At 43.7% G+C, this 14,647-nt stretch overlaps 1 protein-coding gene across 2 annotated transcripts; it reads right to left on the bottom strand.

The window, feature by feature from the left end:
* Window positions 1-1,480: 1,480 nt before the first annotated feature.
* Window positions 1,481-14,318, bottom strand: mcm10 (minichromosome maintenance 10 replication initiation factor). Of its 2 annotated transcripts, none has more exons than XM_076012125.1 (18): window positions 14,123-14,318; window positions 13,550-13,607; window positions 13,199-13,462; window positions 12,910-13,101; window positions 12,037-12,174; window positions 10,736-10,934; window positions 10,498-10,663; window positions 9,360-9,527; window positions 8,225-8,341; window positions 7,934-8,133; window positions 6,993-7,087; window positions 6,234-6,338; window positions 3,506-3,985; window positions 3,087-3,214; window positions 2,881-2,994; window positions 2,040-2,185; window positions 1,890-1,932; window positions 1,481-1,798 (listed from the first exon to the last, which is right to left on the bottom strand). In XM_076012125.1, the coding sequence occupies exons 2-18, from the start codon at window positions 13,554-13,556 to the stop codon at window positions 1,718-1,720; spliced, it is 2,643 nt and encodes an 880-aa protein (XP_075868240.1). In that variant the 5' UTR covers window positions 13,557-13,607; window positions 14,123-14,318; the 3' UTR covers window positions 1,481-1,717. The 2 variants fall into 2 exon arrangements, with proteins under 2 accessions (XP_075868240.1, XP_075868239.1); XM_076012124.1 differs by having other exon boundaries at window positions 3,087-3,217; window positions 14,123-14,317.
* Window positions 14,319-14,647: the final 329 nt, after the last annotated feature.

Below are 14,647 nucleotides of genomic sequence, written 5' to 3' on the forward strand. Positions count from 1 at the left end.
TTCTGGTTGTCCAGACCTTCAAAGTATGTTTTAGCCCTCCTTTTGCTAATTTTATAGATTGACTTGGTTTTAATAAACGGTAACATTGACAAGGGAACACCTAGCTGAGCTCTGCTCTATCTGGGGCCATATTGGCTCCTGATCATTCTCAATCTATGCCACTATAGCATTTATTTGTGCAGCCCAATAATGGCTTTTAAAGTTTGGCAGAGCCAGGCCTCCCAGGTGAAGAGTTGAGTCTTACCCTTGGCCTCTTCTTTTGCCAAATAAATGTAGAAACTAATTTGTCAAACACATTTAAAGTGGATACAGGTACTCGAACAGTAATTATTGAAATAAAAAAAAAAGAATTCTACTCTTCCAAGTACAGAGGGGAATGACTTTTTATCTATATTTGTTCAATTAATTTATTGTAGTTGACTAGGATCGGGTGTCATCATAATGCCGAGATACTTAAAACCAACAGAATGGAACATTTTCATTGAATTGTATGGGCCAGGTCCCAGAAATCATGTCTTCCGATTTATTTTCATGAATCTTACATCCAGACAGTGATCCATATTCGTATAGGCATTTCATAAGTGTGGGAAATGAAAAAAGCAGTTTGTTTTTTTAATAAAAAGTAAAATATCGTCCATGAACAACGCTGTCTTATGGATTGTCCCACCTTTGACTTGATCAAAGGCTTTCTCAGCGTCTATGTTGAGAAGCTCAGATAGTTCATTATCTCTTGCTGCAATTGACTGCAAGTTTAGACTTCTTACATTATGTGATCCTTGGCGGCCTAAAATAAATCCTGTTTCATCTGGTGCTATTCATTTCTTTACATCTGTCTGAATTCTGGCAGCCATGATAGAAGTTAAAATGTTGTAATCAGCACATAAGAGACTAATTGGGCAATAACTAGCACATTGTAGGGGGTCCTTCCCCTCCTTATGCAAAACTGTCACTATGGCTTCTGACCATGATTTTTTGGGGGGGGGGGGTCTTCTGATTTTAGCACATAGTTTATATAATTTACATAATATGGGAGTGAGTTCATTCATAAAAACTTTAACATTCTCCAGAAAAACTATCTGCTCCTGGTGTTTTATTGTTTTTAATTTTTAGGAGACTTTGTTCAAAGAAAAGATTTTGAACCAGATCTTGCTCAGTATTTCTCTTTGTTTGTTTGTACTTCTGAGGAGCATTTTTTTTTTAACCAAAATCTGGGCGCAACATAATCCACTTTGAGACCTTTTAATGGTACAAAATGCATGGAAGCCAACATGTCCAACGCAGCGCAGGGACCTTGAACCCCCCGCAGTTAAAACTTTCTTTGATCGTAACCCTTCCAAAGCGTCAATGAAAATGTGAAAAAGTCAGCAAAACGTTTTTCGATTAGGCTCTTTTGTTTTGTTTAGATTTTGTGTTTTGCTATCTAGCGCAAAAGTTTTCCATTGGCTTAGAGAAAAAAATAATACACAGGTAAAAAATAATATATTGCAAATTATTACTTTATTTATTTCATTTTCAAAGTTACAAAATCCCCACAGACATTCTAATGCATCCATCCATCCATTCATCCATTCACCACCTATCCATCCATCCTCTTTCCCCCTCTCTACTGCACTCAGGCTGCCGCTTAAATCTCCATGATCACCATCTAAACAACAATAAATGTCATCTCTAAAAACAGACGCACAGGAACGGTCTCAATGAGTCTCCTCGGCAGGTGTCACTTGCAGTTGAGGAACTTGCCGTGCTCCTCTCCCCGAGGCAGGAGAAGCTCTCCTCCAATCTTCGGTCCTGCTTTCTCCTGAAGTTCAAAAGAAGAAGAAGAACAGGTTTGTCTCCTTCCAGCCGAACGACCACGTTCATGAGCCGGACTTGTAATTCAGATATTTTACCTTCATCATGCCGTCACGCGCCCACTTAAACAGACCGCAGTTCCTGAAACAGAAAAACATTGTTTGCCAGGGAGGATTAATCTCAACGCTCTTCTTCTTCTTAATAGGGAGAGAGAGAGAGAGAGAGAACGGAACTGAGCGCTTCCTTACGTGCAGTGCTTGTGTGGCAGCCGGTCGAGTGCGATGGCCCTATGGCCGCAGGGACACTTGAAGAAACGCTTGACGGCGTCGTGCCAGCGCAGGTCATGGTTCTGCTCCACGCAGCGGTCGGCCGGTTTGAAGTAGGTGTAGTCACACTGGGGGCACAAACCAGCCGCGTCGTTTCATTACAACTCTCGTTCCCATACAGTCATTGACAATCTCACGACTGCATCTGCTACTTTATGTTGTGCCTCATATTTTTCTTTTTCTTTTGCACTTTGAGATTATTTGCATTTGTATTTGTGTCGGCTGTAACTGCACTGCGTAACTTTCAAGCGCGACCCGACACGCCGGACGAACCACTATACGGCAATGTTTATTTAGAGGCGGTTTTACATACTAGTGGTGTTTTTCCTGAACACATGCGAGCGCTCCAGCTAGGCCACTATTTGCATTTTCCCACATCAATAAACTAGCGCTGCAGCGTGTTCACTTCTTCACTTCGCCATTTCCACCGAAAGTTACCTAGAGCTGCTTTAACATGTTAATTCTCCAATGCAACTGTCATTTGCATATCAGTCTTTTTGCTTTGTTTGTCTTGTAGTTTTTGACTGTATAAACCTCGGTGACTGTATTCTATGCACAGGCGTCTTATGCTACAACAGGTAACAAAAAGTCAATTACAATTTTTTTTTTTTAAATAGATACGCTGCAAAAAAACAGTCAATTGGTTATGGTGTGAAATCCTCAAACCTCCTCCGTCAAATTGAGAACTGTGAATAATGAACTGCCTTGTCGGCCGAGGAGCCGCAGATCGCACCGTGTCGGGCGGCGACGGTGAACTCGTTACCTTCTTGCACGAGACGGCGCGGCACTTCATCTCCCTGACGCCCTTCATCTTCTCCTCCATCTGCTCCTTCTTCACCAGCACGTCAAAGTATTTCTCCTGCAATTGGTACTCCTCCTGCACACATTCCAAGCGGACGCGGCGTGAAGGGGCTTTTAACAAAAGAGATTTAAAATCAAACAAAATAGAAGGCTTTTCAGTGCGCGTACAGCCTGCAGCAGGGCGGTGTGGCGAGACTTGGCGTTCAGGATCTTTTGGAACTCCTCCGACTGGACCAGGCGCTGCTCCTCTCGCCTCCTCTTCAGCGACGGCTCCTCTTCCTCGTTGCCGGATGAGCCTTCTGAGAAGGACAACAGGATGACGACAAAATCGTGTTGTGAATATCCGAAGTCTAACAGACGCTTATTTCCAAACTGGTCAAAGTAAAACTTTTTTTCCAACTTAAATGAATCGAAATAGAAGCTCAAACTAAACCTCAAAACTAAAAAGACGAAAATAAATTGTGAAAAATTGCATTAATGAAGACGAGCGTGCTTTGATTTTGATTTGCTACGACTGTCTTCCATCAGCTCTCATCAGCCAGCTGGTCAAGTGTGTGTGTGTGTGTGTGTGTGTGTGTGTGATGTACCACTGGGTGAGGCACGGTTCTTCTCCACCCTTGCGTTGATCTTAGAGTCGCTGCTCCTCTTCCTCTTCACAGCGTTGGGGTCTTCCTTCTCAAGCCCCGCCCCCCCGCCGGCCCTCAGCTTCTTCAGGGCCTTCAGCTTGGCGGCCGACAGGCTGAGAGCCTTGGCGGCGGCGGGCGGAGGCGGCGTCAGCAGCGTGGGGGCGTTCTCGAAGAAGAGGATGTCCTCCCCCTCGGCGAAGCCCCGGCCCAGCGTGGGCACGTGCGGCACGTCGGGACTTCGGCTGGACTTGGGGACTTGGGGAGCCGCTTTCGGGGACGGGAGGCACCCGGGCCGGGAGTTCTGCACGACCCGCTTCTGGATCTCGTCGGCCCGCTGCCGCCGCCTCTGGAGGAACTCCTGCTGCTTGCGCTTCTGCTGCTTCAGCAGGTCCGAGGCTGAGATGGACTGGACCGGAGAGCCGGCTGAGGCTTTGCTGGGCGCTGAGGGCGAGAAGGCATGAAAAGATATATTATAACATATTTTCTATTCAACACAGAATGAAAGTTCAGATTACAAGTGAAGCTAACTTGACTTTCTCCAAACGTTTTAATGCGCAGGTTCAGCACACGCACACCTGTCCACTGTCTCTGCACACTGTTGCTGGCTTTTGTTTTCAACACACCGAGAAGAAGAAATGAACATTGCATGCTTCCACTTTCATGATGCAATCATAGTGCAGCAGGAACATTTTACAATTTCCAAAGAGAGTGAGAAGACATGAAAAGACAGGATGAAATGTATCTATTAAACACAGAAAGCTGCTTCAAGTTCAAATGAATGTGCTCACAAAAAAGTTAAAAGGTCCAGTGTGTAAAATTTGGCTTAATTTAGGATTTTCATATTGGTAAAAGCTCGACATACTGCCAATTAATACATTAATAAAAGTGTGTGTGTGCCGTACAATAATAAGTAATTTGGTCTTCCTACCTATAGAACAGTTGTCATACAGTGGCTTGCAAAAGTATTCATACCCCTTGAAACTTTCCACATTTTGCCACGTTACAACCACAAACATAAATATATTTTATTGGAATTTTATGTGAAAGACCAACACAAACTGGCATACAATTGTGAAGTGGAAAGAAAATTATACATGATTTTAATTTCTTTTTACAAATAAAAAACTGAAAAGTGTGGTGTGCAAAAGTATTCAGCCCCCTAAGTTAATACTGTGTGGAAGCACCTTTTGCTGCAATTACAGCTGCAAGTCTTTCGGGGTACGTCTCTACCAGCTTTATGCATCTAGAGACTGAAATTTTTGCCCACTCTTCTTTGCAAAACAGCTCAAGCTCAGTCAGATTGGATGGAGAGCGTTTGTGAACGGCAGTTTTGAGATCTTGCCACAGATTCTCGATTTATTTTAGGTCTGGACTTTGACTGGGCCATTCTAACACATGAATATGTTTTGTTTTAAACCATTCCATTGTAGCCCTGGCTTTATGTTTAGGGTTGTTGTCCTGCTGGAAGGTGAATCTCCGCCCCAGTCTCAAGTCTTTTGCAGACTCCATCAGGTTTTCTTCCAAGATTGCCCTGAATTTGGCTCCATCCATCTTCCCATCAACTCTGACCATCTTCCCTGTCCCTGCTGAGGAGAAGCACCCCCAAAGCATGATGCTGCCACCACCATGTTTGACAGTGGGGATGGTGTGTTCAGAGTGATGTGCAGTGTTAGTTTCCCTCCACACATAGCGTTTTGCATTTAGGCCAAAAAGTTCAATTTTGGTCTCATCTGACCAGAGCACCTTCCTCCACATGTTTGCTGCGTCCCTCACATGGCTTCTGGCAAACTGCAAACAGGACTTCTTATGGTTTTCTTTTAACAATGGCTTTCTTCTTGCCACTCTTACATAAAGGCCAGATTTGTGCAGTGCACGACTAATAGTTGTCCTATGGACAGATTCCCCCACTTGAGCTGTGGATCTCTGCAGTTCATCCAGAATCACCATGGACCTCTTGGCTGCATCTCTGATCAGTGCTCTCCTTGTTCGGTCTGTAAGTTTAGGTGGACGACCGTCTCTTGGTAGGTTTTCAGTTGTGCCACACTCTGTCCATTTCCAGATGATGGACTGAACAGTGCTCCGTGAGATGTTCAAAGCTTGAGAAATCTTTTTATAGCCTAAGCCTGCTTTAAATTTCTCCACAACTTTATCCCTGACCTGTCTGGTGTGTTCCTTGGACTTCATGATGCTGTTTGCTCCCCAACATTCTCTTAACAAACCACTGAGGCCATCACAGAACAGCTGTATTTGTCCTGAGATTAAATTACACACAGGTAGACTCTATTTAGTCATTAGGTCAACATTCGATCATTCAGCATTCATCAGCCAACTTCTGGAGGCAATTGGATGCGCTCAGAGAAAAGGGGCTGAATACCTTTGCACACCACATCTTTCAGTTTTTTATTTGGTAAAAAAAAAAAAAAAGAAATTCATGAATAATTTTCTTTCAACTTCACAATTGCATACCACATTGTGTTGGTCTTTCACAAAAAGATCCAATAAAATAAATTCATGTTTGCAGTCATAACGTGGCAAAATGTGGAAAATTTCAAGGGTTATGAATACTTTTGCAAGCCACTGTATCTACATATATTTGAGAGTATACATATAGCAAGGGTCCGATATTCCTCAGCTTTAATGAGTGGTGCAATTGTTTTTCAAGAGTCCCTTCACCCTCAGGCGAGCCTACCTGGTTGTGCGAGGTGCTTCTTCAGCTGCATGGCTCCGGGCGTCGGAACGGACATGAGGCTCTTGAACTCATCAGAGCAGCCCGAGACTTTGCCCGACTGAATGGCTGATGGAAGGGGACGAAATGCAGACGTGCGGAAATCAAGAGGAAAATCTAATGTTACAGTCACAACGATCTAAATCAGGCGCGGGTAAACTACGGCTCGGGGGCCACATGCGGCCCATTAAGCTTTTTAATCCGGCCCGCTGAACAAAAAAGCTGCATTTCATCAATTTTTTCAGTGTTTTAAGAGTCATTTCAATAAAAAACTAAACACTGGGGATTTTGTTGCAACGCTTAGGTTAATTTTCAATAGACATTCAATAGACATTTTAGAACCCAGTGTGGCCCACCAGTCAAAAAGTTTACCCACCACTTCCACTTTTCCAAGAGAGTTTCTCTACTCACTTCATCATATTTGTGAAACAACATGAAAGCATTAAAATATATACATATTGTTCATGATTAGCAGGTTTCAAATGTATTAGAAGACAGAGGTTCAGTTTTTAATATGAGCCCCTGGGACAAATAGCTCCTATTTTCAGAAGATGAACGGAATCTTGTTGGAGCCAAATCAGTGCAGACAGATAAACAGCTTAGCAGGTAGCAGGAGAAGATCTTTCATTTAGATTTGTTGAGACTCTTGTCATGATGCTCTCATCAGCCAGCTGGTCGACTGAGTGTGTGTGTGTGTGTGTGTGTGTGTGTGTTGGCGCTCACCCAAGCTCTTGGCCTGCTCCATCAGCTTAGCCGATCCCTTAATGAACAGACTGTCCAGCGTCCTCTGGGCGGGTTTGTTCGATTTGGACGCCACTCTGCGACACACGAGGAAGCGTCAGTGGAAGAACGTCGGGCCGCTTCCAAAACTCTGGAAAGCCTCCACGTAGAATTCCTGCCGTTTCTAAGCAGAGTTAAAGTTGTGCTTCCAGTTTTCAACCTTCCTGACAGGCTTGTAAATTTCATGTCTTTATTATTATTTTCTTTTTGTAATTTAACATGTAAAAAAAATGGATAACATGCAAAATGGCATTTTTAATTGCTGACTAAGATAACTGGTCCTTCGCTGGTATTGGCTTAGTGCCAGATCCCAGCAGCCTCCAATATGTTTAAACGGACGGATGTGATTCTTAGAGTGAAAGAATGCGACAGCGGTGGAAAAAAGTTTTTGGACACCTCACGCATTTTGTGATAAGAATCACTCTTAAGCTTTCGAGTGCACTGTATTTTAGTGCAGTCACCAACCTCTGCCCACATGCTGCACATGCACTCTTCAACCCTTGCAACACATCCGGAAGACCAAGAACTACAAGAATTTAGTTATGTTATTTTGCCTCATTAACAACACAAAAAATTATTTACATTTTGTTTGTGTGCCTCTGATGCAGCCAAACCTATGAACCGTACAAAAAAATCTCTGGCAATATCCAATGACGACAATTGGGATTGAGCAAAATTTAGAGGGTGTCTGAAAACTTTTTTGCACCAACGTATCATCTCAGATAGAAAAATATCACCCTATATTATCATACTGGAGCTGTTTTTCCTCTAACTGCATGGCCACCTCAAACAAATATCCAACATCAAACCACAATTTGTGTCCATTTGAAGGAAGATTAGTGCAGCAAGGAGCCAAAGGCTCGGCTTCCCCTGAGATCACTCACAGTGAGGCGGCGCAGGCGGGCGACGACATGCCCCCATAGTGGAAGCCGTCCTGACACAGTCGCTCCCTCAGGCCGCCACCGCCGCTGCCCTTCATCTTGTTGGGCGCTTTCCCGGAAAACGACGACTGCAGCTCAGCCCTCTTGGAGCTCATCTTCTTGTACTGGGCCTTGACGTGATACTGGCAGTACTGGCACTCGTACTGCAGGCAGAGCAAACAAGCATTGGTGGTGAGATGCAACTCGAGTACAAAAGACGCAAAGGAAGGACGTACACGTGTGCTTGGCACCCACCAGGTTGACGATCTGCGAGCAGGGCTCGCCGTTCTTCTTCGCCGCCTTGCAGGTGCCGAAGTCCTGGGCGTCGCCCATCAGCAGCACCTTCTGCGGGTGATCCACCGTCAGGCTCACCTGCATGGACACCCATCGAGATGAGAAATGGCCTCCCACAAATCCTCCCTTTTCTTAATTTTTCATTTGCAATTTTGAAAAGAAATTAAAAACAGACTTATTTCAATTTCAAAAATAGAATGAAAATTCATTATTATCTTCATACATTTCGATCAACTTGTGTAGTTACATCTTTGCATGTTATTTTTAATTTTCCATTCCACCTATTTATCTATCTGTCCATAAAGGTTTGACCTTAAATAATGTTTTCACCTTATTTGTCTTAATAAACTCCAATAAGTAAAATTATTCAGTTAAACTTGGACAAAATAGCTGTATATGGACAGACAGATAGACAACTAATCAGAACATACCTCTATTATCAGAACAGAGAATTCACAAGGGCAGCAGATCCAGACTTGCAAGATTTCATCTGCTCTGTGCTGCCCTCTGTGGGTGGCTGGTGCACGCGAGTGCTGCATTTTGTGACCCTAGGCGACAATTTTTGTTTCCCGGCACCACATTCCTGCCTCAGCGTGCCAATTTAATGCCAGTGCGACACCGGCGGCCTGACCTGCTATTTTGACCAAACACCACCAGTCTGAACTCAGCTGTAATTAGCAGCTTTTTATTTGCAAACCAAAATCTTTTTAAAAAGAAGCAGCAACACACGATGTCTGAAAACGTGCTGCTTTTCTGAAGTGTACGTCTAATTTGATTTATTTTTAACCACCTGCAATTTTTCTGTTGTATCTGATGAGAAATTGCTATCTAAAACTCTCAGCTATTGGAATCAGCCCTCTGTGACATCACAAAGGGGCCGAGCAAAGTGACACCACCCCATCCACCGCAGGTGTTTGCACCAATCTGAGACGGCCTCACGCAGAGAATCTGAAACCAGCATTTTTGCAGGAGCTTGTAAACGGCCGGCTACATTTAACGTTTTCTCCAGTTTTTGGTTCCATGCAAGGCTTCTCCACTGGAGACCAGGGAGAAACGGAAAAGTGGAAAGGCAGAAAACGTTCAGGCGTCAGCTCACCCCGTCATAACCGTCCCTCTGCTTCATGGGGTGCGGGTTGAGGATGCCGATGACGGTGCCGGCCTCTGTCTTCCAGAGCTCTCTGTGCACGTCGTTGAAGAGCAGCAGGGACACGAACACCTCCAGGTTGTGCATGTCATTCAGCTTCCAGATGCTGAAGGTTTTGCCCTGCAGGGGGGACGTTACAATATGGTCTGAACACGGGTGCAGATTATATTTGTTATTGAATAGTTCTGACGATGACACAAATGGGTTTGCTCCGCATGCAAAGCCAGAAGTAGGGAGGCCCGAGCATCAAGACGCGCAGCAGTATTTTTCTTCTGTCACAGACACACAAATATTTTCTACGGAAGCGCATTGCTGCCACCCGCAAATAAACAGAGCTCAGTATCACGTTATAAGGTGAAACTATCACGTTTTTACATGATAGTTTCACGTTCTATCGTGAAACTATCCTGTAAAAATGTTAAACTATCATGTTATTTTGTGATCATTTTCATGTTAAAACGTGATACTGAGCCCTGTTTATATCTAGTTTGGCAGCATACTACGGAAGCGCATCAACTCCAGTTGATTGGAAAGGAACCCACGATAGGACAGCGATTCAAAGGATTTTTTAGGTTCCAGAAATCTAGTTGAATCTAGCTCTATAAGCTGTGGACAAATACAATAAAGGGAAGATGAAAGTTTACGTCGAAAGATGTAAATGTACGAATACAACGTCTACAAATATTTGTGTGTCTGTGATAGAAGAAAAATACTGAAAATCGTATATATATTAAATGGGGAAACACAGTGGCGCAGTGGTTAGTGGTGAGTTAGCTGTGGGTTCGATTCCGGGCCTCCGGGTTCTCCGGCTTCCTCCCACAGTCCAAAAACATGCTTGTGAGGTGAATTGGAAACTCTAAATCTAAATTGTCCATAGGTGTGTATGTAAGTGTGAATGGTTGTTTGTCTCTATGTGGCCCTGCGATGAGCTGGCGACTTGTCCAGGGTGTCACCCTGCCTTCACCCTATGACAGCTGGGAGAGGCTCCAGCAGACCCTGTGACCCTGAGCTCAGGAAGAAGTAGCTATTGAAAATGGATGGATGGTCTATATTAAATAACGAGTAAATGAATCCCATTCAGTCTACGTACGCTGTTGCTGCTCTGCTGCGTCGCCTTGTGGACCAGCACCGCAAACGTCACCCAGTCGCTGTCCTCCAGCTTCTCCCGCGCCAGGCGCTCCGGCACCTGCGACAGGCGGATCAGGCGGCGGTCGGCCATCTTCCGGTCCATCTCACTGGAGGACACGAGTGGTTTTCTGAGGAGGAGGAGAGCCGGAGTCAGACTCGCCAGGGATTTCACCGTTTTGATTTAGTTGTGTGACTCTCACCTGAGTCGCAGCCCTGAGTACTTCTCCACCGCCACGTCCTTGGGGTGAGGAGGAGGGGAGAAAACTTTGGGCGCAGCAGAAGACGCGGCTCTGCCCTGAGAAGACGGAGGCGAACGCAAGGTGTTGTTTGCATTTGCGGCGCCCCCCTGTGGCTGAAAGGAGCTGCTGAGCTTCACCTCCACCAGCGGCCCTCTGTCTCCTGATTAAAGAAGCGGTGGCAGAAGCACATAAAAAATGTTTTTTTTTTAAAAATCAATAACTGAAATCTCGCGGTAAAATTCTACCTGGTGTTTGAAATTAATTCAGTTCAAAATTCTTCTAATCTACAACCCAGCTTTGCAGCAGCTACATTTGGGGTACAAGGAGGAGACTTTGGTAATGCTCAGCAGTTAAGAGGCTGTCATTGCTTTTGCAATCCTGATAGCACATTGGAGAATACTCATTGAATGGAAATCAGTAATTCTACTGAAAGCATCAGTGTGGCTTTCAGACCCAATGATGTTTCTAAAGCTGGAAAACATCAAATATTTCATCAAAGGATCCATCAACAAAATTCTACAAAACTTGGGAAACTACACCATTTTTTCCCCACCATATTAATGTTTAACTTTTTTAATGGCTACTTTCATTTTAGTTTTTTTATTTCCTTATTTAATTTCTTTTTTTTTTAAAGGAGCTGTACAAGAAACTCTGGAGGATGCGGCTCTGCTCTGAGAAGACGGAGGCGAACGTAAGGGGTTGTTTGCATCTGCGGCGCCCCCCTGTGGCTGAAAGGAGCTGCTGAGCTTCACCTCCACCAGCGGCCCTCTGTCTCCCTTCTGCTCCCTTCTTTTATTTCCAACGGGGAAAAAAACAATGTGTACAGGTTACTTCATGAACCCCCCACTCCCTCCCAAAATCCACAATCCAAAAACAAGAAGCTTGACAGCGGTCTAAACTCTATGGCTGTGTTCAACTCCAGAGACCTGAAGGCTCCATTAACCACACCAATATAGTGCAGGTACTGCAGTCACCCACCTACAGTGATGAGGGGGCGTGCCCCTTTGCGCAAACAGTCACTAACAAAATACAAACAAACAATTATTTGGTCCATAATTAATAAATGATCACAGAATCACAGATAATCAGAAATTAGTAACGTAAATAATTTGGCTTCAGCAGTTTGTTGTGGGTGGATTGTGAGTAAAAAGGTGACTACTTGAAATGTGAAAGGTATACGTGATGTCGTATGCATTGTGAAAGAACCTTCCTTAAAACAATAAAAAATACACATTAAAAAAAACAAAAAAAGAAAATCCTACCAGGCGTGCCGGGATTGGGGAGGTGCGCTACCCTGGACTTCCGCTTGAAAGACTGGGCGCTGTTGAGCTGATCGGAGAAGTCAGACGACTCCTGGAGCTTGACGTTTCCTCCAGTGGCGGGAGAAGAGGACGGTTTGACTGAAAGAAAACAAAGTTTGTTTGTAGCCAATGAAAAGGTTCCACCTGTCAACCATTACGCCATACTTCCGATTAAAATTAGATTTAGATGTTTGTATAATCAAAATAAATTGTGAAAAACAATGTTTTTGTTCCATCAAGTACGTCTATGGGCGTACATTTTTCACGCCTCTGCACATGGAAGTTCATGCTTTTTCATGCCATTACATGCCTGAATTTTCACAAAATTTATTTAATTACTTTTCATACTTTTTAATGACCTGCAGAAACCCTGTTTTAGCTGCTGAATAATAACAACTTTACTCTGCATAAGTTTTAACTGAAAACACTTTACACGCTAAGCCAGTGTTATTCAACCACTGTGCCGTGGCCCACTGGTGTCAGGTGTGCTGTGGAAAATGATCAAATTTCACTTAATTGGTCTGAAAAAATAACATTCCATTGTGGAGTGAGTGTGCTTGAAAAGGAATGTTAGCCTATTTTCCACTTATCAGCTTTGAGTGCATCTAAACAGTGCATTTCACACTGAGTGAGTATAAATAAATGAAGACATTATATTGCCATTATTAGGCTAAAAAGTGTCATTTTATAATATATTAGTTGGTGGTGTGCCATTCGATTTTTTCAATGAAAAAAAAAGCACATGCCATGGCTCAAAAAAGGTTGAAAAACACCGCACTAAACCATCGCTATGATTTTCTGTCTGCTGTGACTGGTCAACAATAAAAGGTCTACCTGCTTGTGCCTTTGCTTTCTGCGCTGCAGCAGTAGGCTTGGCCTGGGTCACTTTGGGAGCTTTTGGTTTGAGCTCAGCCGGTTTCTCTGCCGTCCTGGCCACCGGAGGCGGGGACGAGGTGGACGCCTTCTGACTCGCCTCCAGCTGCTGCTGCAACTGCTGCATCTTCTCCTGCATGCGCCGCAGTTCCTCTGTGGACGGAGCATGTCAAACTCCCCCATACGCAATATCTCGCTCACTAAATTTGACAGAAATGGATGCGAGCGAATGCACCCCGGTGCCGCAAACCTTGTAGATCCCGGCTACTCGTTGCCTCCGATTCATCTGCCGCTGCTCCGGTGTTGTCGCCTTCCTCTTCGTCCACATCTCCAAAAAGCTCTGACATTTCTTCCACCTTTGCGTCACGCCTCTCTTCTTCAGCTCCGTCTTTGTATTCATCCTCCCCGCTGTCTTCATCAAACAAGGCCTCCAGTTCATCTAATGGCTCTGTGCCGTCCTCTCCATCCTGGTTCTCAGCCATCAGTGAGGTCAAGATGTCGAGAGCTTCCTCGGCTTGCGGAGGGAGAAGATATTGTTAGGTGTTTTGACAAGGGTCACAAAGCCCTTCTTGTAATGTGTTTAAAATACACTGATACTTACCATCCATTGTCAATTTTATCAGCTGCGGTGCTGTTTCGGGATGGGGATGAAAATGGTGCTTTTAAAAAAAAAAAAGAGAGAGAGAGAGAGAGAGAGAGAGAGAAACACAGCTGAGTCTTAAAAGGGCAGGAAACCCAGTGATCAAAACAGTCTCCTATACTGAATAATTTTCCTATTACTCAGGACTAGAACATATTATGATAATAATGGATGATAATAAAAACGTCAGTAGTGGAATTGGATCAAATATGTTTATACTTTCTCCCACTCCTTTCATACTCAGAATCATTGTTTTGATGCTTTTTTTTCTCGTTGTGTTACATGCTTGTCTGCTTTTTTTGTTTTGTTTTGTTTCGTTTATTTATAAGGAAATAACAATCATCATCATCATCATCATCATCATCAAAGAAACGATATAGTTTTTAAAGAAACAAGTTTCAGTCCTGGGCCAACGATAGTCAGCGCTTCAGACATGAAAATCTGTCATCTCAAAACTATAATGAAATTGTCATAAACAAAGGTAGTACACTTAAAAGTACTGTAACCATCATCTAACATGTACAGAAAACTTACCCTGAATCTAATGTTTCGGCTGATTGTCCTCTGCTAATTACAATACAAATTTGGCAATAGATCCGATCAGAACAGGGCTGTTGCTCTGGTTGATAATAAAAGTTATTTTCAAAGGTATGTTTTACTTTTTTGTTTGTTTCGCCGGTCTGTGAACGAGGGACGAGACGTCTAAACTCGCGCTAAAACAAGGACCCTGGTCTGTTGTCATAAAAAAGAAATGTGACTAAATATCTGCCTGAACGAAAATAAATTGTGTGAAGATACTGTGGACCGAACTAAATGGTTCAATTTCGTCAACGTTTAAAAAAATTGAGAAAGCTACAAAAATAAGAAAAGAAAAATGTTGCTTTAATGAAGTTTTTACTTATAATTTTAGGCGTGTTTGACGACAGGCAGCTCACGGACAAAAGGTCTCATCGAAACGTGGACCGGAAGTTTCTTTCGACGGAGAAGTGGTCGTTTCAGTTGCATTTCTTTCTGCAACGGAGATTAGCAAAGACCCGCTCCGACTGGATTCTGATTGGA

This window comes from Nelusetta ayraudi, unplaced genomic scaffold (assembly GCF_046127955.1).
Source record: "Nelusetta ayraudi isolate G7.1 ecotype Tasmania unplaced genomic scaffold, CSIRO-AGI_Nayr_v1 ptg000135l, whole genome shotgun sequence".
Classification (NCBI taxonomy): Eukaryota; Metazoa; Chordata; class Actinopteri; order Tetraodontiformes; family Monacanthidae; genus Nelusetta; species Nelusetta ayraudi.

Bases quoted from the DNA above. Each gene is read 5' to 3' on its own strand.
- mcm10 (XM_076012124.1), bottom strand. The intron at 1,933-2,039 runs GTAAGGAAGCGC...TTTCTGTTTCAG, and splicing joins CTGCCACACAAGCACTGCAC to GAACTGCGGTCTGTTTAAGT. The intron at 1,799-1,889 runs GTAAAATATCTG...TTTGAACTTCAG, and splicing joins CGCGTGACGGCATGATGAAG to GAGAAAGCAGGACCGAAGAT.